A 22,921-nucleotide genomic window follows, 5' to 3' on the forward strand; every position below is an offset into this window, starting at 1 on the left:
CAGAGACTGTGGCGCTGTGAGGAAACCTTGTGACTGAATTCCTGACAAGGGACATTTCTGATGGGTTACTCAGACTGCCCTGACTGGAGTTCTGGAATTACACAGTATGGAAGAATATTTTAAAAAGATGACTGCAATCACTGGAGTCAAAAGCTTCTTACAAGCTAACAAAAGACAAAAGTGGGCAACCCTTTGGCTTTAGCATCGCTGAGCTTTCACGAAAGATGAACTCTTGCTGCAGAACTCCTCTCTGCAGAGCAGAAGGGAAAAAAACAGAAGAGCTCGACAGTTTTTAAATGTCTCTCTCGGATTCTCAAAGGGCAACAAAAAGAGAGAAACATGACATGCATCCTTGTTTTGCCTCCTTTTTGGAGGGGACGTCAACTACTGTCCTGAGACCTGTGAGACGCTGCAATGAGACAAGAGTTGAAAGTAATTCAAATGGGCAAATGTGGCCACATCTTAGCTCTCACAGTTAGTCACAACATCTTTACCTGTATTTCAGATGAGTGGGAAACACTACTAAGAATCAACTAAAAGCTTGTGACATGCCATGTTTACTTGGCACCTGCCAAACAGTTGTCACAACCATGTAGGAATTTAACCATATAGAGTATAAATAATTCTCTACACAATTTTCCCAGGTCAGAAAGGGCCTGACCTTCAAAATCTAGTCAACGATTTCTGCAAAATCTATGCACTTTTAGAGATGATACACATGACAACTTACTTTGATGAATTAAATCAGAGCATACATTCCCTGGTCTTGCATTTGAAAATTGTTACAATTCCTTTTATGTGGAATACTTGTGGGACAATCATTATGCAGTAGAAATTTTAATGGAGGCTTAGGTAGGGTTCCTGTAGTGTCTACTGATAGACTGAAACAATTAACCAACCTGAAGAACCTCCATTATCATGACCCCAGCAGCAGCAGCAACTCAAGACCTCTGGAAATCATTATGGCTGGTGTAGAAACAGAGTAAGTAATGGGCCATTATAACCACTGATGGACTCTTAAACATCTTTATTTAAATAGTAAAAATAAATATTTGATAAGGCATAGCTAACCAAAGTACCACAACATTTATTTTTTAAAAGCACATATGTCAAAGGAACACGAGTGCCACCTCCTGGTTTAGGCATGGAAACACTCCGGGTTGTGCTTATTGCATTCAAAACTCCCAACCAGATGTAGGGTTTTTTATCTCCTTTTCTTAAAATAACTAGAACGTTCATCTTCAACATTCACAGAACGCTCTAAGAACAAAAATAACTAAATGCAAGAATCAAGTAAAACTTGTTTATCATTAGTGCCTGGAGCAAAATAGCTAAATAAACTCTTCACAGGTACTTTTCCCCAGATTTACCTTCACAGATGCCAAATCCTATTAAAACACAGGAATGACCATAATTTTAAGTAAATATTCAAGTGCAGTGGCTTGCAATTAAAGAAGCAGTCCTGGAATCAATGTGGAGTAAGTTCTCATAACTCTTTTCTACCTTAAAGAATGTCTTTATTTGTTAAGTGAAATGTGTCCATCTCCTATCTATGAAGTGACAGAATCTAATAAAGAAAGGCTGGGGAATTTATTACAAATGGCACAAAGAACTGCAGCCCGTTTTATATCTACTGCAACAGTCAAATCACAAGTTGTTGAGAATATAGGGGTAAAATACAACCCACTTCGAGTTCCAGTCTGTCTGCACGTTAGTAGCTGTGCAGGGGTTAAATAAAGCTGACTCCACGAAACACCTTCAAAAGTATATCATTATTATGTCAGAGTCATTTGGTAACAACTACCAAAGTTCTTTCAAAGCAACTTTAGAAGCAATTTAAGAAACAAATCTGCCCCAGCTCAAGTGTTGCCCCCAGTGCAGATACAAGGATCTGCACCTTCCCTGTGCTTACAGGTGTAAAGACAATTTACCAACACTGGGTAAACGTTGGCTCTGGGTCTCGTTTTCTCCCATATTCAGTACAGGCTGGAAGTACACAAGCTCACATTCTGGGAGAAGCTGCACTGTGTCAACTCTGTATGGCATTGTGTCCTATTCTTGCCTCTGAGCATTTCAGCTCTCTGTGCCATTTTACACTCGCATGTATATCCACACAAAGCCTGTTTTTCTCCATAGGCTAAGAAGCCACTGCTAGACTAAATGTTATGATTTCCCAACTCCCTACTCTTCTTCTGTGTATTAACTTACTGCAAATCAGGATCATAATCCTCAAGTCTTCTGGAATACATTGAGCAATTTATATATATATATTTTTTTTTTTTAAGTATAACCCTTCAGAACAAAACACATTAATGTGTTTAATATCTCAGCAAACTCTCAATCACGTTAAGAAGACAGACAGTTATTGTATTTGTATCCCACAGCAGCAAGCACTTCCAGAAGGAGAACCACAACTCTTCCCACAGTCACCATCCCCATACTTTCTCATCCCAAAGCAGCACAGTCCACGATGCATTCATCAGCACTTGACCAATTCCTCGTTTGGCAAAGGTTCTGCCACGACTTCATCCCGCATGAACTGCTCCTAAAGACAGCAAGCAGGGATTTAGGCGATTTACACTGGTTTTGGATCTCCTCTACCTCACAAACGCTACGAGATACACCCAGGCTGGAAAACAGAATGGTTATGAATCTATGTCCCAAAACACGAAAGCCATAACCTCGTGCCTCCGGGGTGAGAAAAGCTGCCAGAGTCAGCCACAGGAGCTTTTCATTCACATCACTGATTTCGTCCCGCCTGTGAACTACCCCACCCAGATAGAGGCGTCTTTTCAAGCCTAAATACGGTAGGAGAAGACCAGAAAATGAGACCTCAGGCAGCAGATGTAGTCCCAAACCACGGATTTTTAAACGCTGCCCCGCGCTTCCCGCATGGGGTGGCGAATCCCGACTCGGAGGGACCCGGCTAGAACCGCCCGGCTGGCCCTCCCTCCGCACACACCTGGTCGTAAATGACGCGCAGGATCAGGGAGCAGCTGGGGCAGGTGGCCACGTCCTCCCCGTTCTCCAGGTCCTCCTGCAAAAGCGCCGGGAGAGCGGTCAGGGCCCCGCCGCCTGCCCGGCCCACGGGCCGCACCGCCCCGTTCTCCGCCCCAGCCCCGCCCGGCCGCCCCTCACCCGCGTGATGAGGAATCGGTCCCCGCAGGGGCACGGGTAGCTGTAGGTCCCGGTCTCCTCGTCGTACTCGAAGTCCTCGATCTCCACCTCGTCGTGGAACACGGCCATGCCGCCGGGAAGCGGCGGGAGCCGGGACGGGGCGGACAGGAAGAGGCGGTGCCTGAGGGGGCACGCGGGCGGCGCTCCCCGTGACGTGATGCGGCGGCGGGTAGGCGGGGGGGCAGCGGGCCGGGGGAGCCCGGGAGGCCCGGGTGGGGAGGAGGGACTGGAGGGGGACAGGAGGGGGACAGGAGGGTGAGGGGCGGCGGGCTGAGGGTCAGTGCGTTCGGGTCTCCTGGCTCGCCCTTTCCTCACGGCGGGAGCCCCGCACGCCGGTCGGAAGCGGTGGCCGAGCCGCTTTCTACGGCCCCTGGCCTCCTGCCCGGCGATTCCAGGGGCTGCGGGGGAACGGCCGGGCACCGCCGCGACCTTGCCCTTGTCCCTTGCCCTTGTCCCTTGCCCTTGTCCCTGCCCTGCCCCTTGGCCCCTCAATGCCGCCCCGCCCCACCTGGGCACAGCCTGTCGTCCCCCCACCCCCTCCTCCCAGCGCTCACCGCGTTCCTTCAGTCCTGGGAAAAGGGGGAAAACTTCCCTGGTGACTTTTGCAGGGACGACTGTTTGTCTAAAGGAGTGTTTTACCGAGAGATAGCTTTTGAAAAAAGATTTCCTGTGCTGCTTCCTTAAGTACCCCTGCTGCTCCCTTCTGCACTCTCTTGCAGTAACCTACGTAGTAATTTGCACTTAAGTGTGATGCGGCTGAAGTAAAAGTAGTTCTCCCTTTCAGATGGTGATGTGGGATTGGGGGAAAGAAGAGATGCAGACATACCTCAAGAGTTACTAACCCAGGGCCAGTGGATCAGAGGGGGTGGAGAATGAATGGCTCGTTGGTTTTAAGTGAGGAGAGGAAGAAGTTATGAGAAGTAGCGCTCGTTTCGCTCCATGGAGCAGAGGAAGTTTATAAAAATAAATAAATAAATATGTAAAGATAGGGTGTAAAGACGATGGAGCCAGGCTCTTCTTGGGGGTGCCAACCACTAGGACAAGAGGCATTCAACAGAAACTGATGTACAGGAAGCTCCAGTTGAATACGAGGAAGAGCTTTACTGTGTGAGCAGCCAGGCACTGGAACAGATTGCCCAGAGGTACTGGAGTCTCTCTCACTGGAGATATTCCAGAACCATCTGGATGCAGTCTTGTGCCATGTGCTCTCAACTGGCTCTGCTTGAGCAGGGATGTTGGACCATATGGGACCACTGTGGTCGCTTCCAACCTCTGTGAAGAAAGAGGGTATTTGGAGTGGCTATTCCTGTACCGGCTTGGGTAATAAAGGGAGAACATGCCACCTGACAGGAGCCTGGGAAGCACAGTGCTTCATGGAGGGCACGGGATTGCCAAAGAGCTGGATGAATGCAAAAACCACAGAGGTGACAGATGGGGGAAAAGCTGTTCATGTTTTGTAAAGGCATGAGGCACACTTGTATGTGTTAGAGGAGAACCAGGACTCATTAAAAAATACTTTGCAATTTATTGGTTGCAGAGTAAAAATTGCAAATTATTTTGTGTTTTTCATGATTGGAAAGTGATGATAGTATAAATGGAGCAAGTTTCTTGAATTACTGTTCAAGAGTTATTTCTAATTTAGGATAGAGACTCAGCCTTAAAGTAGTTGTATCATTAGGATCTTTCAACTGTGACTATAAAATTAGGCTGACATTTCTTTTTTTTCCAATATTATGTATTTATATTGAACTTCAGGTTGGTTTGAGATGTAGATGTGTATAACCATGATGTGCTATCTGAAAGATTCCAGATCATAAGGTGATCTCACGAATTTGAGAAACTGATTTTTGAGCTTTCAGGGTTTATAGATAATATGCCAAGGTAGAAGAACAGGACTTCATTAGATACGTATTTTGTTGTCCTAAAATATTTTGAGATGGTTAATATTTTGTTAGCAATAGCATCTACACATTTGATGTAGAAAGTACTGAAGTGTTCTGTTTAAACACTAAAGTACACTTTAAGTACTCTATGATGCTATGGAAAAAAATTTGCTCACTGGGGGTAGAAGACTTAATTCAGGTTTAAAAGTTGCAAGCTGCTGTGGAATTAAATACTGAAAAACTGTTAAAAATTATGGACAGTTAAAAGCTGAAGGAAGCATTTCTTATGCTTGAAAATGAGCATTTTGAGTAGTTACTATAAATGTATTCCATTTCTGAGCAGCCTAAAATTTATGGAAGCTCTGCCTTCACTCATACAAGACTACAAACAGGACAGATTACTAAGTGACCAGCCAATGCAGCTGTTAGTGAAATCCTAGAGAGGCCTGATTAGTTACCAACAAGCTAAATCAGTGCTATTTCAAGGGATTGAAAATGAAAGATTTTGAAAATAAATTATGTGCCTTAAAAGAATGCACGGAAAGATATTTAAATGAAAGTAAAATAGTAACCTCTAAAGAAGCAATGGACTGCATCATGGGAATAAATATTATTTGATAGGTGATATGTGAGAGAGAGTTATGCCAATCTATTTTAGGAAAAACAAAGGCAGATTTACAAGGAATGAGAAATATCTCTTGGCTCTCTATGAACATGTTCCTGCACTTGAAGTGTAGTTCTGACTAACCTTGAATGTTGTGCATGTCAGTTTATCTTTCTCTGCCATAGTTGAGTGTGTGGTTTTGAAGCTTCACACCATGTTTCCACTGCAGTGCATATGAGTGTCCCACTTTCTTTGCTCTTTAGAGAGGTACTATGTAGGGTACGTGGAAGTGTGAGGGATTAATGTGTTTTTAAATAAACTGTGAACAAACAGGCTTAATTAAAGTTTATAAAATTCTCCACCTTTTCTTTACCACTAGAAAGAGAACGCATAGTCAGTGTTTGATATTTCATACATTAATGTTGTTTGAACGTTTAAAATCACAGATATGTTGGCTGGAAGGCACTTCTGAGCATCACCCAGTCAGAATTCTTTTTTGGAGCAGGACAGTTGTTTACACTGGATTAAACCAATCCCAGGTGCCATGAGGTTTCTGCTTTCCAGCCCTGCAGCTTCTCAGTTGCCCTTTCAAGGGGAGCTCTGCTATTCTAACATAGTGTTGTCCACAAGTTTGCTGATCATAGAATGGCCCAGAGAGGACCTCGGAGATCATCCAGTTCCAACCACCATGCCACGAACTGGGACACCTTCTGTCTCATCCAAGTTATTGATAAATTTATTGACCTGTGTCAGCCCCAATAGCAACCACAGGGTACTCTTACTGTCACTAGAGTGACGCAACAAGGGAAGCGACCTGAAGCCATCAAGTCTTCAATTCTGTCTGCCCAGACAAGTTTTCCAACCATCCATCTTGCCTTGGCTTGCTAATGTGAGTGTGCTTCAGGGGCTGGTGCCAGGAGCCATAGGACACTCAAGGTGTTGTTGCATCCTGTCCCCTTAGCTGTGTGACCAGACCTTCCATCACGGTAGCTGTTCAGATTTATCAAATGTAATCTGCCCTTGGTAAATCGGAGCCACATCTTCCTGACTGCTTTCTTGGCTTTCACCCAGCTAGGGGGACAAGCTCTGAGCATTTTCCCAGATACTGAGATGATGCTGACTGGATGTAAACACTGCTTTTTACCTCTCTTAAAAATGAGCACGAGTAAGTTTTCCCCAGTCAGCTGGAGACTCTGTGATAAGTGTTTCTCATGGGTAATAGACAGTTGCCTGACAAGCATGTCAGCTGTGTCTCTTAGCAACCTTGAGTGTAACCCATCTGGCTCTGTGCATTTGAATACATCCAGCATCTCTAAGCAGGTGCTGGCCCTGCTCCTACTTATCCCTCTCCTCCCAACCATCACTGATACAAGCAGAGGTCTGGGTTCAGGCTTTGCCTGTAAAGACTGAGGCAAAAGGAACGTTGAGTACTTCAGCCGTTTCCATATCATCTCTGGCAAGGTCTTACCCTTGTGAGAGACTGAAACATTGATGGTTAATGACTCAAGCAATCGCCCATTTGGAGAAGCTGCAGGGGCTTTGCTGAGGCCAGGTTTGCACCCCTGGACTGAAGGGCAGGAGGAGAGGTTTGGGTGTGTGATGGGAATTCTCTGATCTGCATGAAAGCAGCCCAGGGGCGGGGAGGGTGAGCACCCTCGGCCAGAGGATGACCACAACAAAGTGACCTTTGTTCAGCAACAAACTGTAAGAAGCAGGTGCTGCTGAGGTGGGAGAATGCTTTTTATCATGCCAGTGCCCTCCCTTACACAGCTGGGCCAGCTGTAAATCTCCCCTCCCAGGGAAGGTATCAGGACCCTCGTGTTCACACCTGGGCCTGAAGGTGCTCATCCCCTCCTGTGGGGCAGAACTGGCTCAGTTACACGGGCACGAGGCAGCTGCCATGGCTTAGAGGGTGTCATAACCATCAAAGACCCCAGAGTGCCCCCAGACTCATTTCTGGGGTGTCCCACCAGACACTGCACACGATCCCCAGTGTTGGGACAGACAGTGTAAATGTAAAACCCCCCCGCAGGGGGAAGTGCCTGGGTGTTCCCACCTGAACCTGAACGTATTGAACCCATTGAAATCTATGTTTCATGGGATTTCCCCACCTCTGATGGATCAAATCTCCAACCATCATGTTGACTAAGTGAAATTGCAGCAATCAGTTCTTGTCACTGGATCCACGGGTGATGGTATCTTTCTTCTCCACTATCTTTTATCCTTTCTTTCTCTTCCTTTCTTTTCCTTATATATTTCCTAAAATTATTCTTTTATACATTTATATTGTTTCATTTCTATCGATAATAACCAAAGGAGCTCTGTATCTCCTTTATGTTGCAACCAAATTGTTTTAAAACAAACCTGCATTATATGTATATGTGTGTGTGTATGTATATTAACACTGGTCATTCAGTGTCATTTCACTCTAATCTGCCCCAAGGAATCTATTAACAAGCACCTCAGTTATCCTCACCTTTAGGAATGGGTATAACATCCATTCACTTGATGGATGCACATTTTCACTTGTTTATGAAACTTTCATGTTTTCAAAACTCCCTCTCATTATACTTTATGTCTGCTGCTAGCTTTAACTCCAGCTGAGCTTTGGCTTTACTGATTTAAGGGAAATAAAAGCTGAAAACAAGCCATGTCATGAATGCTTAATTTTACAAATATTTACGACTTTTTTTCAGGAACCACTGATTCTGAAGACTGCCTGGCCATGATGGCTCATGCTACTATTTATGTGGGTTGCACTGTTCCTCAGTTACTGAGAGGTGCTCAGAGCAGAATTTTTCCCTCTCATTCTCCATTGGGGGTGTTGAGGCACTCTGCTTTCTGTTACTGCACGGGGAACAGGTAGGTTATCCACTTCCTTGTTTTACTTAAGAGAATGCCATGGTAACAGTGTCAAACTGACGAATTACTACGACCTATAAATGCTTAACTCCCAATTATATATTTATATTTAATTCTTATTTAGATTTATGTCATCTGTAGTCTGGATTACACTGGTAAATTGTTATGTTAATAGAAATTCCTATCAGTAAGGGACAGTAGCACAGCTGTCAAAATGACAGTTATCTTTGTTTGCTTTTTCTTGCAGCACAATAAAATCAAAAAGGAAAATGGATCATCTAGAGAGGACAGCACATAATTTTCGACAGGAGGTTAGTGTTCTGTTCTTTAGGATGCAAGTAATTTTTTTTTTTTTGCTGCAAAGATAATTATATTGGACTATAGTATTCAATTCTTAGGCTCCATTTTGCCTTCTGCTGGAGTCTGGTTTACTTCTTTTTCTCCTTATTTTTTTATATTTGTTACTGGTATAAAATTAGCACATTTAGTGCTCAGTGGGTGAAATGTAATGAGTTTTAAAAATTTTCAGTGATGTGATGCTGTTTACTTTATGTTGTACGAGAAAAAATAGATTTCTAGCCAAGTATGGATTATAATAAGTAATGAAAAGCATGTGAATACCCATCATCTCTACACAGACTTCTCAGATTTTTATGGATTTCTACAATTCTAGTTCAGATCTGAGATTAAAAAATGTGGAATATGTCCCTTTATAACACAGGTAATAAGGCAAAAAGTGTAGACATTTTAAAGTGAGAAATGATAGATAACTGTAAAAAAGATCTTTAGTTTTATCTATTTTAATTGACAAAAGCAAGGAAGATAGAGCACTGTTCCCCATCAAATCCAGAAATGCTTATTCTGGATCTCAGTTTTGAGGAGCAAGCATTCTTTTTCATAACATTCAGGGGGGAAAATACTCTTGTATTTCATACAGGTATTTCCTTTCTGTAATAAGCTGAAGTAGATGCACACAGATGCAATCACACCACACATCTGTCAGTGGGTGTACATAAAGTCCTTCTCTGCTAAGTTTTTCCCTAACTACAGTGGAGAATAAGTCCCATTCTTCCCAAAAGGAAGCTGGGTGCAGGGGATATGTAGGCAACCACTGAAAGAGAAGATTCAGCAGTGTGTGACATGGGCTGTAGATGGATGATGCAGTCTGGTTCTGCGTGTCAACAGAGAAAAACCACAGCAAACCACAGAGCTGTGGATCCACAGAGCTGTGCCTCAGCTGTTCACACCTAGTGCCAGCTCTTCCCCGAGTACAGATCAGCGTTGCTTGTGAACATCCAGCTGCTCTGGTGGATCCTGTTTACCCGAGAAAATGGATGTAGAGATAGGCACAAACCGATGCATGTTCTCATCTACTTCTGACACCAAAAAAAATGATGGCACTTTTGACTGTTGCAGCCATGGGGGTATTTTAATATTTATTGCTTGGCTTGCTTCCTTTCTCTGCTCAATGTCAGTACCAGAAAAATACATGGAAAATGGATCCTTATGAGGTGTTGGAAGCTCAGGGTTGGTGCAGGGAACTGTAAGGCATGAGGATGAGAAGGAAGCTTCATACAGCTGTATGAGATAGGTGAAAGAGCAGGGCTCAGTTCTTGCTACCACACATTCTCTGCATAGCAGAGGATTATGCTGTTTCTCTTTTTAATGCTTGATTTATTCTTTGTTGCTTTATTTCTGACCACTTTAAAATCAGTTTATTTTAAATCCTCTGTTTGGTTTTAAATTCCATGTAATCACCAGTTGGCTTCCCTCAGCCAATTTTGCCTTATTTGGCCATTTCAGTCCTGTAAAAGATGAAAAAATCATAAATCTGTGTTGCATTAGTGTGAATGCCATAGAACATTGCCTGTTGAAGAGTGATAATGTGAAGGACCAGGGCAAGGAAAAGTGACTAATGCTTTCTTGAAATACAGCTGCAAAATCCAGAATCCTGTGCCCTCCTCCCTCTCACTGCAGCCTTGCTCTGGCCAGTTGGATCCCCTTGTGATGGTCCAAAATACTGGCTGAATGTCTTTGATCACCCTGCCTCAAGTTTAATTTTTGAAATAACTTTATACCAATTAAGAATTAAATTTCCAGTACTCTTGCAGCTCTCTCAGCCAAATAACAAATTAAAGAGTGTACTGAAGAGTAAAGAAGGGAATGAAGAAGATCCAAATTTAATGTCTCTTTCCTGCACTTCTCCATCAAAACAACCATTGAAGTCGTGTATCTGACATTTCTCCTGGTAACTTGGACTGCATTCCTCATTTAATACTCTCTGCTGAAGTGGAACAGGAATCCATGCTACTTCATTTTAAATTAGCAAGTGTCCTGCTGTTTAATGGGACAGGGGACGTGTTCAGATGTTGCTTTATGAATAAATTCATTTCCTGACATATGTTTTAAATTACAGCATAGTTGCCTAAAGTTAATTTTTTTTTATCTGTTTGATCTTAGACAAATGAGAAATGGTAGAGTTGTGGTAGTATTTTGAGTATTTCCTTGTGTGGAAAATGACATCAGCATTTTTAACAGTAATATCTGTGCATTGCTCTGTGTAGAAGATACTTAGGGCATTGCTTTCTTTGGAGAGGAAAAAGGTTAATAATTATAGTAAAAAAAAAAAACTGAAAAGGAAGGGTAGAGAGGGGATGAAAATCCATGTTGCACTGATGGACATCAAAGAATTTAAGTGGGGTGCTCATCCCCAGAGGGTCTTCTTGCAAAGTCTGCTTTTCAATTTTCATCCTTTTTTTTTTAATTCCTTAAAAGTAGTATCAGCTATGGCTCTGATGTCTCCTCCCATGTGGCTGCCAAACAAATTCTGCTCTGTTACCCAGCCAGAGACCTCGTGTCTTGGTTTCCCTGTGGTTATATGGGGGTGTAGGGGGTAAATGCAGTAACACAAGGCTTGTTGGTTTTCTTTCATTGATGCATTAATATTAATGCATAATCTTTCAGTAATGCATTTAGTTACTTAAATCAATCTAGATCCAGAATTCTTCCTGGGACTTCATCTGCAACGGTTTTTCACAAGTGTCCTTAGTCTTTATATCAGAGATCTTTTTATTTTGTTGCTGGAGGATGCAGGAGTGTGTGTCTTGTATAGATGTCTGAAGAATCTGATAAGTGATAACTAACAATCACCTCTATTGTTATGTTCTCTTCAACTGATATAAAGTTTGTATATAATCTTAGAAAAAGTGACAGACATGGTAGACTGCAAGTACAAACACTGTTCTCCATTCAGTGACTATTTAAGTGAATCATAGAATGGTTTGGGCTTGAAGGGACCTTAAAGATCATGCACTTCCAACACCCTGCCATAGGCAGGGACTCCTTTCACTAAACCAGATTGCTTAGGGCCCCATCCAGCCTAGCCTTAAACCCTTCCAGGGATAGAATGCATTCTTGTTTCAGTGAAAAATATTGCTGCTGTAGGTAATGAAATGCCATGGGTAACATGGGAAGTGATGGATGTCTCATGCAAGGCTTCTTGAGTGCTTTTGCTGCAAATTATATCTACATATCACAATGGCTTCTTTTTCTTTTGTTAGGTAATTACACAAGCAAAAGTGTGTGGAATCACCAATGAATCAGAGACAGTCAAAAGGCTTCGTTTGGCAATTGCAAATAAGGATTTTACTTTCAAAGCAGGACAATGGTAAGATCTTCTGGTATATTTGAAGGGGAAATTACTAGAAGTCCACTATAACAAAGTGCTGAAAGGTCTCTGATCCTTGGGGTGTGGAAAAAGTTGTTAATTTATATAATACAATGTTTTCTTACTGGATGCTCTGTCAAAGAGCTGGTATTTGGCATAATTTTTTAAACAGTCATTATAAAAAATGCTAATATTACTATTAAAAGGGCAGAAGTAGATATTCTTTAAATGGTCAGTTATACTGTTTTGGTGTTGTCCTGTGGTTTATTATATTACATTGTTTTTTCAGGAGTACTTTGAAGTTCACTGCTCTTTATTTTGCAGGCTGTTTTTATTTACTAGCTGTTTTTACAGTGGAGCTGAGACTGCTGATTTGCAAGTTACTTAGTTTTGGTTTATTTCTTCCCTTTGAAGCTTCCACTCTGGAAATTAAGCCCATTAGGTCAGATTAATAAATTAATATAAATAGGCAAATTTGAAAATAAAAACCTTGAATTATTAAGCCTCTGAAACAATTAGCCATTTGTTTAAACAATTTTAAAGGGTTTTATTTTCCCAAGGAAGTAGTGGATTTTCAAGTTTGTCATCCTTCCTTGTTAAACATACTCTCACTCAGTAACTTTTTTTTTCTCTTAGAAATTAATTTAAAACTAGGAGCAGTTGCTTTTGGCAATGGACATTTAAATGTTCTTAAACTTTTTATTGGCTTTGGCCATCTGAAAGTGGATTTGCTGAAATCAAAGTATAGCTGCTAGGGTATTAACAGCATATGTTACTCATGGAGTGTTAATATGCTGGCTTTTAAATTTAGAACCAGAACACAAGATGCTGATTAGCAATAATTTGTTTGTGAAGTAATTTGCTGCATTTTTTGCACATGTGCAGTGACTCATATTAAATTCTTGCTTGCCAGTACTTGCAAAGTATTTACCCTCCAAAAACGTTTTTGAGATTATCATGCTGAAAACTGAAAGCTTTAATTATAATTACTCTTCTTCATTTTCTTCTTCCTTGAAAGTGTTCTAATGCTATTGTAAGGTACACACCAACTTCTCTGTACTTGTATCTATAAACTGGGGTTGCATTTTTTTAATGAGCAGTATGGAACAACACATTTTCCTGAGCAGAAAAGGCTAACTTGTTAGGATTTGTTATTGTAAGATGCTACAGCCAAAGATTGTCACTAAAATATTTCCTGAAAGTGTTCTAATTATTGAGCTTTTCAGAAGCAAAAATGAATTTGTTTTGCATGCACTTTGGCAGATACTGGTCTTTATCTCACTTCAAATAATAATGAAGAGACTTGTTGCTGTTACACCTTTTGATTTACATGCATTGAGGTATATGCATGTTACAAATACCTTGAAGAAGTAGCCTTATGGTTTTAGTGTTTCTGATCTCTTATTCCAGCAATGATTATTACTCGTTTATTAAGGATATGGTTTAGGTGGGTTTTAAAAGGAGGAAAGTGAAAAAACACCCTGAGATCTCTAGTTTACACCTTTTTGTGCCTCTCCTTGTTGTGGGTTTTCTTCCATTTTTTCCCTTCTACTTCTCTTTTCCCTTATGCTGTCACAGACAGCATTTCTTCAGAAGCTCTCTCACCCTTCCTGACGTGGCTGAGACAAGCCATCAGAGCTAGTGCACTGTAAGATAGTAAACTGCCTTGAAATCTCTCACAGTTATGTACTTGGGAAAGAAACATACATCTGCATTAGTATTTGGGAAAGGTAAAAACCATCTTTGATGTAGGTTTTGTAATAATGTTTCTGCATTTCCCAACCAGGCATGGATAAGGTTTCCCTTTACATGCCAAGGAGAACATTTTGACTTGAATGTAAATTGTGACTTTACAGCATAAATTCTCTTATTTTTCGTTAACCTAAGTTCATTTTAAGTAGTAAGATAATTTTCCACCAGAGGGTGGTAAAGAGCTTCAGTAGTATTATGAGAGGTTCTTTGGCAGGATAAACCCTGAATTCAAGAGTCGACCTTTCTCAGCTCCCAGAGCCTGACTGTCAGTAAAGCTGGGCCCCGCGGGTGGTGGGGCTGCACAAGCTGAGGACACTGAAATAAGCCTTCTCCTTTTTTTTGATTGTAGACTGTTCTTTTGCAGTCAGGTATCTTTAAGCACCATCAAGATATTACAAGTTTATCACTATTGTATATATCACACTGTATATACATTCTTTTAGAGAAGGAGCTTTTTCTTCAAAGGGTGAATTTTGTATGGAGTAAGAAGACAAGATTTTTTTTCTTCAAAAAGTGGTGAACTACTCAAAGTGCTTCTCTCTTTCCTCAAGCATTTGTGGTCTCTGTGAAGAATGCAGCCTTGCTGTCTAAAGAAAATACCTGTGCAGTAGAAGTCAGTCTGTATTTCTTACTGCATCCTCACTTAACTAATACTGAGCCAGCCTAACCCAGGCTTGAATAATGGTTTTCTAGTACTTGGCATTGTTTATCAGTGTGATTGTTTCCTAAGGAGAGCAGCACAACTACTTATAAACATTTGGTTTATTTTGAAATACAGGGATTTTGTTATGTGCTGTAGAAAGCAGAAGCATTTGCAGATTTAAGAAACACAGAGGAGTTCAGGCGACAGATCACAAACCAACTTGTAATTTTTTTCTGATAATTACTTGGAAGCCTCATCAAGGCTTATCAAAGCCTTACTTTCATGAGACTGAAATATAGTTCATATATAGTAAAGGCTTGCCTTCCATAGTCTCTAATGGCTGGTATTGCAGAAGCTTAGCCACATGTTACCTTCTTATCTGTACAAAGTCATGCATGATTTACTTTTAAGCTGAAAGAAACAAAAAAGTATGAATTTATTCCAGTTTACCTAAGCAGTGATATCTGCCACCAGAGGGAGCTGCAGTTCTGCTGCCAGTTGTGGACTTCTTATATGGGAAATCTTTCACATACTGTTGGTTTTACTTCAGATATTTAATCTACTCAGAAAAAAAAGTGTTTAATATAAAGTCATTTCCCTAAAATTAGAATGCCAATCTTCTTATGTTTGAAAATTGAAGAGCCCATCAAAGGGACCAAAAGGAGTGGGAATTAAGCTACTCTAGCAGACCATAATTACGTTTTTGTTCTAATATGCAAATTATTTATTTAAAACAATTAAAATTCTAGTCTGTTGTGAGATGTGACATCTAATGCTAAAAGCAGAATGGTTTGAAAACCTTCTAGTTCAGCAAACATGATGACATGGTTCTAGAAGAAAATAACTCTAAGGAAATGGTGTTACTCAAGGTTAACTCCCTTTTCAGAAAAGTTACATTACAGAAATGAAGATGCTGTAAAGGAGAGATAATTGAAACAAAGGCAGCCACATTATTTTGGCTATTGTTGTCCAGGCTTGGGGTTGTTGGCTTCTTTTTTAAACTTTTGTGTCTGATGTATTTTTAGGGTGGATTTTTTTATTCCTGGAGTATCTGTAGTTGGGGGATTCTCAATATGTTCAAGCCCTGGCCTGTTAGAACGAGAAGGAATACTAGAACTGGCAGTAAAGCACACTGTTCATCCTCCTGCTCACTGGATTCACACTGAGGTAAATGAAATTAACTGTGAGATTTGGCTTGCTTTTGATTTGTTGTTTGTTGGGTTTTTTTGAGGTAAAGGGGGTGGTATGTGTTTTTAGACCATTTTGTGCTATTAATTGCAAAACTCACGTTGACTTCTTCAAGCACTTTGAATACAATAAAAATCTTAAACCCTTTTTTTCAGTAAGGGGCTGAAATTGGATGTTTATGTCAAAATATGGTTATTGTGATCTTTGGACACCACTTGTGCTTATGGTGGACTTAAAGTGATATTGGAGTTGGTGTATATAAGGGTTCTCACTCCTTTGGAATTAATGAATTTAAAAATTTTGAAAAACCTCTAACTTACATCCTTGAGAACAGGCAGTTTTACACATTACAAAGTTACCTCTGATAACCTTCCATAATTCCTGACTATTTCTGTAAATATAAACGGGGAATCATTGAGAAATCATAGACAGAAATAGATTATTAAAGGGGAGCCAAGGAAGGTACTTAGATCAGTTTTTCTGAAATGATAAAACATTTCAGAATATCTACAGTGTTCTTTTAAATATGCAATATTTTTGTAATAAAAGTCATAACACATGTTTCATCAATAGTCTGTCCTATCAACTTTTGTTCTTTTCACAGGCTCTGGAAACTATTTAAGAATTTTTTATGTTGTAAATCAGTTTTTGTTGCTGAGTTTTCTGGTGGAATTTATAGGCTAAATCTGTAGTTAAGGGGTAAGCTACATCAACCCCGATGCTGTGGAGAAACCTCTGGAGTATACATGGACTCTTCTAGCTAAACAAAAGTGCATGCTTTTCATTAGGAAACAAACAGGAAAAACAGCAACCTAGAATTTGAAAATGCTGTATATATGGTGACAAAACTGGTGCTTAATTATTTAAAAGTTACTCCTAAAGGAAGCTGATATCTCAGGTTAAAAATGGGGTTACCACTCATTTACTCAACTCACTGTATCTGTGTTTTTTAAAGGTATTTATTTCTTAATATTACTGTATATAAAGTAGTAAATTTTAGCACCATGTACTTTATATAACTTCAGGAAGATGTAGCCTTTTCTTTTAAAAATATCTATGTAATGTATTGATTAGTTTCACTTCTCTGAGCTGTGTTTATAAACTAGGCTAAAGGACGACACTTTCTCATGGTATTACTCCAGAATTTTACTATTTTTTCTTGTATACTGACTTATGTTATCATTGTCATGGCCAAAGCATGGAAATATCTGGAAGACTGCAAGTTAAGAGAGATTCTTCTGAAATCTCATGTCCAATCTTGAGGAACTATGCTGGTTAAGGGGGCAGGTGTGAGATTGTTTTTCCTTAAAAATGCTTATTTCCTCAAAGGGTACCATATTCTGTGTCCTCCTTAGGCCTCATGAATCTGGAATGAATGAATGAATGAATGAATGAATGAATGAATGAATGAATGAATGAATGAATGAATGAATGAATGAATGAATGAATGAATGAATGTGGATTCGTGCTTCTCTAGACCAGAGTAAAACATGGTGGGGAAAGCCTGGCAGTGTACATCACAAGGAAGAGAGAAATCAGTTTCAGATAATGAATGCTCATTGTTCTACAGTATACTTGAGTATAGTTCTGCAGTAATTAAGAAAAGCAAGAAAATTGTTGGGTGTTTGTAATGATCATGCTTACCATCTTAGGAACCCATGTGTTCTCTGCATTATCTGCATCCAAGGACAATCTTCTTGCTCCTGGTGGAATTGTTACATGCTTAGACCTTAGCTGTTTGTGCAGCCTTCATTAATGGAACTCCCTTTGTTTCAATTTACTGTTTCTTGCTATGAAAAGAATTCTTTGAAGGAAGTGTTTTGATTCTCTAAAAGAATTTTTCAGCAGCTTATAGCTTGTTTTTCTCTCCTCCATTCCCACCTTCCTTCATTTCCCTATCCCTCTTCATTTTATCTTTTAAAACCTATATATGGTCTAAGTGCTCTTATTTGTTCTGTCAGCTTGCAGTGATGTGGAAGAACTCACCTGACTTCTCTTTACTGCAGCTTCACCCTTCAGACCAGGATGCAGTGCTGGTTTACCAAGGAGAGACTTACCCAAGTGGATTTTTTTTGTTGTAGCTTTTGTTTTCCGTGTATCAAAACCATGCTTGGACACATTTCTTTAGGAAATAATTTCTTACATGCAAGTGGAGAGTAAGAGAGAAGATTTTCCCCTGATTTTTCTTCTTCTGTGTCTCTGAAGTTGCAAATGCAGAAGTGATTCTGCAAGAAATATTCTTGTGGATACTTACTTCACTTCTGTGTGGTTTTTAATTTTAAGGAATGGGGATGGAAAAACCTTCTGTGTGTGCAGCTTATTCTGACCTCCTGTGACCTTATAGGAAGGCCTTTTTTGGCATGAAGCTGGTTTTGGGTAGAAGTGTGATTTCACATGTTGAGCTTGGGTTTTCACAACCACATATTGCTGTTGGAAAACTCTATGTGAATTGTTCCTCTTTTAACTCTTATGGGGATAAGAAGGGGGAGTCACCTTCCTGCCTTACCATAAGACTGAAACTTTTGAAAGTAGAACCAGATCCCTAGAGGCACTGGGTTACTTCAGATAGCTGGAAAATGTGTGTATATTTTAAAGTCCTTCTGTTTTTCCTTCACTGATCAATTAAAATAAAAATCACAGCCCGGCAAACCTTGTGACTGGGATGCAAAAAGAATGAGATATCAACTTTTGCATTTAGTTCTGAAATTAAATATCTTCTTTTCCATCCTAGTGTACTCTTGACTCAGAAGTGGCTCTGCGAGTGGGAGGTGATTTCTTCTTTGATCCTCAGCCTGGTGACTCCCCAGTAAACCTAGTGCTGATAGCAGGGGGTGTTGGAATTAACCCATTGTTTTCTATACTGCTGCATATAGCAGATCTTCATGGATACCAAGAGGGTAAAGGAAATAGACACAAATTGGGAACAGCGAAGCTGTACTACAGTGCAAAAAATACAAACGAACTCTTATTTAAGGTAAATCAGAAGTTTTTAAAAAATACAGATCTCAGCTATTCAGCTACTAGTGTGTATATCAATGTTATCAAATTCCAGAGAGTCCTTCTGTGTGAGACACTGTAAAAACAGAGAAAAAAGTCACTTCCTGCCTCAAATCCCATGTATGTTTTGTTAACTGCTTATGCCAGTGTACAAATTAAGGCTGTTACTGGACATACCTGCTCCCATTGATTTTGATAAGTCAGTTACCCTAAATTTTACTATATCCCTGCATTTTACTATGATCTTGTAAGAGCATTGTTGTACACTAAAGATTATATATATATATGTATATATACACACTAATAGCATGCATGCATAGTGCTATAATACTGTAACTACATAGTCTAACCAGAGATTGTATTAAATGTAAAGACTAGAAAAATGTAATTATATCCAAAGGAGATACTTTCTAAAATAACAGCTCTATTGATACTGCATTAGTTACTAATTAGTACTAGTGTATAGCTGTTCTTAAAACTGCTTGTGCAGTACTTCATCAACATTTACTCGGCAGTTAAAGATCAGTTGTGATACTCAGCCATTAAGGATTACTGACAATATTTTAGTGTCAAATTAGCACAGCTTCTGTAAAGAAGCATCCAAAATTATTTATGGTTTTTTTAAGTATTGAAAGCTTTTGATTGTAAGGTAAAGATGAAGAGCTGTCATGATTCCAGAAACTGTGTTTTAGTGATGTGATCCATCACTAGTTTTATTTCTGTACTCCTACCATGTTTCTAGATATAGAGATATTTGCTTTCTTTGAAAAGTCATTTGTTTGTTGCTAGAAGCAGAATAATCTGCTCTTCCTTTTGGCCACCTACTGATCTCCCAGTCTGTTCTAAGAATGCACAGGTTTTTCCAGTGCCGGTGCTGACATTCCCGACATTCACTTAAGCAGTTTTATGACAGCAGAACTTTTGCACTAAAGCGTCTGGAACAGAAGAGAACACAGTGTCATGCACAGTGCTTAAAATACATATCTCCTTCACTTCTGTGCAGAGAATTGAGAAAATAGAATCTCTAGCAGCCTTTATGCTGTTGTGAGAAACATCTGTACAGAATGTGTACAATCTCCAGGAGGACCTGCTGGGTTATCACTGATGGTTTGGAGGACGTGGTCCCTGAAGGAGCAGCTGTGTATGTGCTGACAAGGGCAAAGGGAGATGCCACTTGGGGTCTGATCCTCACTGTGGATGTGCACTCATGTCACAGGCTGAGACACTGGAAATATCCTTAGAGCAAATGATAGAACCAACAGCATTAGGGGCACAAAGACAGCAAGTCAATAGTAGAGGTGCTGGTGGAACACTGGACAGCAGTGGCAATATGTGCTGCTCTTTATCCCACATAATTTTAGAGATGAAGTTACAGATTCTCTACAAAGTAGAATCTTTCTGGGTTGTTTTGTTAAGCATCCCAGGGCAGACTGAGTGTAGTAACTAGTCAACAAGCAAACACTTAACAAAATTACCAAATTTACCTAGAAATTATTTTTATTTCAGAGTATTTTAAAGCATTTCCAGTGTCTATTCCAGCAGTGAAAATCCCATATAATGCAGAATCTAGACAGTAGCTAAATCCTAATTTCAGAACTAACTACAGCATCTGACTAACACATTCTTTTTTTGCTATGATTTGAACTGAAGCTGCTGGGGGTTTGGTGGTAACATATCACAGCTGTGATTTAGGGAACTGAAAATGAGTTTGTACTTTCTACTCTGGTAAAAATAACATTAGTATTACGTGGTAGTTGGTTTTACTTGAGAAGATGAGACAGTAAAGGGTCTAGTGACCTTATCAGACAAGTCTCAAAAAGTTCCTAACTAATGGTAAATACATACTGCAGGGGGTTTTTTAAATGAAAAACCCCTGTGGAAGTGGAAGGAGGAAATACTGAGAATTCATAAGGGGAAAAAATTGGGAAATGACCTAACTGGATCTTAGATCCAAATCTTACAGATTGTAATCTATGTTGGAAAAGGAGAAGAGCACTAACATAGCTGGCAGGGTATTCACATTCCAAGTGTGGGAATTCTGTGTGTGTGTGCAGGTCAGGCCTGTGCAATCACACCCATCAGTTTCTCAGTGCTGAAATGCAAAGTCTTGGTTCTCAGTAATAATCACTTTCTGGAACTGTGTGCATACATCTGCTTTGATTTAATGGCCTGTTGTGTAAGCAAGTGTGTTTAACATTACAGAGAAATATTCTTGGTTTGATGAAGGCGTTTCCTGGAAAGATCACATGTTGTTTCCACGTCACCCAGCAGCGCTCACAGATCTGTAAAGAGCTGCAGCCACACATTACAGGTAAATGTCATGGCATTGTACAGAGATGCTAACTGAGGCCCCAGTTTGATTACATCCTACAGGATGAAGTTGTGCATAATAACCCAGCATTTTTACATTTAAACATTCAAAATGAGATGTGAGTTAAACAATTTCTCTGTACTTCTTTTGCTTTGCAGAAAAGCTTTTCTTCGCATTTTTTTTCTGTTAATCTTAAACTTTACACTGGTATTTCACACTGCAGACTTTATTCCAGAAACTATTATACAAACACTGTTTACTTTGCTTAAGGTGGGATTGATGAAGGATAAGCTGACTGCTTTTAAGAGATACTTCAGCATGTTTCCATTTCTGCTGTATTTGTGCTAGAAATGCCTATTTTTTTTAATGTGAATGTAGGATTTTACTTGTCTGTAAGCCATGTTCCTCTTCAGTGACTAATACCCTCTGCATTCCAAGTGGAAGCACTGATCTAAATCCCCAGAAAAACAAATGCTTTTAGAAGCCCCAAATCTCAATACCTATTATCCTGAAACAGCCAAGCATTTTTAAGAAATGAGTGCTTGAAATACCTCTAACCAGACATTATTTTTGAAGTGACTTCATGATTAATACTTCTGTTCTCATTTCCTACTTTTTTTTCTTTGTCAGAGGGAAGAATATCTGAAAAGGATCTAGAGAAACACGTATCCAATGATACTTCATGGTACATCTGTGGTCCCCCTCCAATGATAGAATCTATATCCAAACTACTCACTAACATTGGTGTTCCTAGAAACTGTATTTTCTTTGAGAAATGGTGGTAGTGACACCTGCTGAAGAGAAAATTATATTATTTTTTTCAGTGCATTTTGATAAGCTAAAATGTACAGAAATGGACTATGAATTATTTGGAAGATTTTAATGAAGATGTCCTCAATGATGAAAGTGGTCCTTTAATTTAACTGTAATACACTTGTAATACAGTGCTGCTGCTTTGGGGGAAAGAAGAGTGATTTTATATTAAAGACATTAACTAATCTGTTTTTTCGATGATTTGCCTTTTCTTATGGGTTGCAGTGTATTTTCACTTTATACACTTGCTTTGTTAGTCATCTTTTAAAAAACCTTCAGTGTCTGATTCAGCACTTGTAGACAATTAGTTGTGCAGTCATGCCAGGTCTATTTACAAGGATAATTCAGGCCACAACCTCTGAATTTTCTCCAAATGAGTACACACTTCCCTCCCCAGTTCTACATAATACATTTATTATTCCTACAGAAGAGGAGCTGCTGTGTTGTGACTTCCTTCTCTTGCCATTTCTTCTCAGAAAAAAACCCAAAACCAACTTTATGTGGTTTATATAAGTAAATCAGTTGTGTTGACAAAGATATTTTCTCATAATCCTGTTTAGCCCTGAGTTGAAAGTGTTGAGGACAGGAGCCTTAGGAATTCCTGCCCTGAACCTGTATCTGGTGCTGGTGCTGAGGTTGTTCAGCCAAGACTGTGCTTGCATGGGCTGTGTCCTCAAAAGCAGCACTGGTCAGCAACAGCCAAGATGGGAAATCTCCACAGTCCTGCTGCAAAGTACAGAGCTTCAGGGCACTCCAGGATGTACTGCTTAGAGGAAAGTCCTTTGGAAAGGTTGGTCTTATGAGGCATGAGTGTACCTCTAGGTGCTCTCTGTGAATGAAGCTTGTTTGTCCAATTTTTAGAAAAATTTATCATAGAAATTATGATAATTAACAAACTCATAGACTTTTTCGGTATCTGCATAGACAGTTCAAGTCCTTAAGTGACAGAGATTCCTGTTGTTGTACATCTGAAGACATCAATCAGGAACAAGATCAAAAATATTAAATTAATATTGAATTAGTA

General features: G+C 39.8%; 2 protein-coding genes across 3 annotated transcripts; one reads left to right on the forward strand and one right to left on the reverse strand.

The window, feature by feature from the left end:
* Window positions 1-1,010: 1,010 nt before the first annotated feature.
* Window positions 1,011-3,272, reverse strand: DPH3 (diphthamide biosynthesis 3). The gene is made up of 3 exons (XM_014893838.2): window positions 3,139-3,272; window positions 2,963-3,037; window positions 1,011-2,545 (listed from the first exon to the last, which is right to left on the reverse strand). The coding sequence occupies exons 1-3, from the start codon at window positions 3,244-3,246 to the stop codon at window positions 2,480-2,482; spliced, it is 249 nt and encodes an 82-aa protein (XP_014749324.2). The 5' UTR covers window positions 3,247-3,272; the 3' UTR covers window positions 1,011-2,479.
* OXNAD1 (oxidoreductase NAD binding domain containing 1) lies at window positions 3,238-22,082 on the forward strand. 2 transcript variants are annotated; one of them, XM_088163746.1, is made up of 8 exons: window positions 3,238-3,346; window positions 8,361-8,526; window positions 8,774-8,837; window positions 12,087-12,193; window positions 15,614-15,755; window positions 18,508-18,750; window positions 20,976-21,084; window positions 21,715-22,082. In XM_088163746.1, the coding sequence occupies exons 2-8, from the start codon at window positions 8,390-8,392 to the stop codon at window positions 21,867-21,869; spliced, it is 957 nt and encodes a 318-aa protein (XP_088019872.1). In that variant the 5' UTR covers window positions 3,238-3,346; window positions 8,361-8,389; the 3' UTR covers window positions 21,870-22,082. The 2 variants fall into 2 exon arrangements, with proteins under 2 accessions (XP_088019872.1, XP_088019876.1); XM_088163750.1 differs by lacking the exon at window positions 3,238-3,346 and adding an exon at window positions 6,584-7,859.
* Window positions 22,083-22,921: the final 839 nt, after the last annotated feature.

Source organism: Sturnus vulgaris, chromosome 1, assembly GCF_052056855.1.
Source record: "Sturnus vulgaris isolate bStuVul1 chromosome 1, bStuVul1.hap1, whole genome shotgun sequence".
In the NCBI taxonomy this organism is placed as follows: Eukaryota; Metazoa; Chordata; class Aves; order Passeriformes; family Sturnidae; genus Sturnus; species Sturnus vulgaris.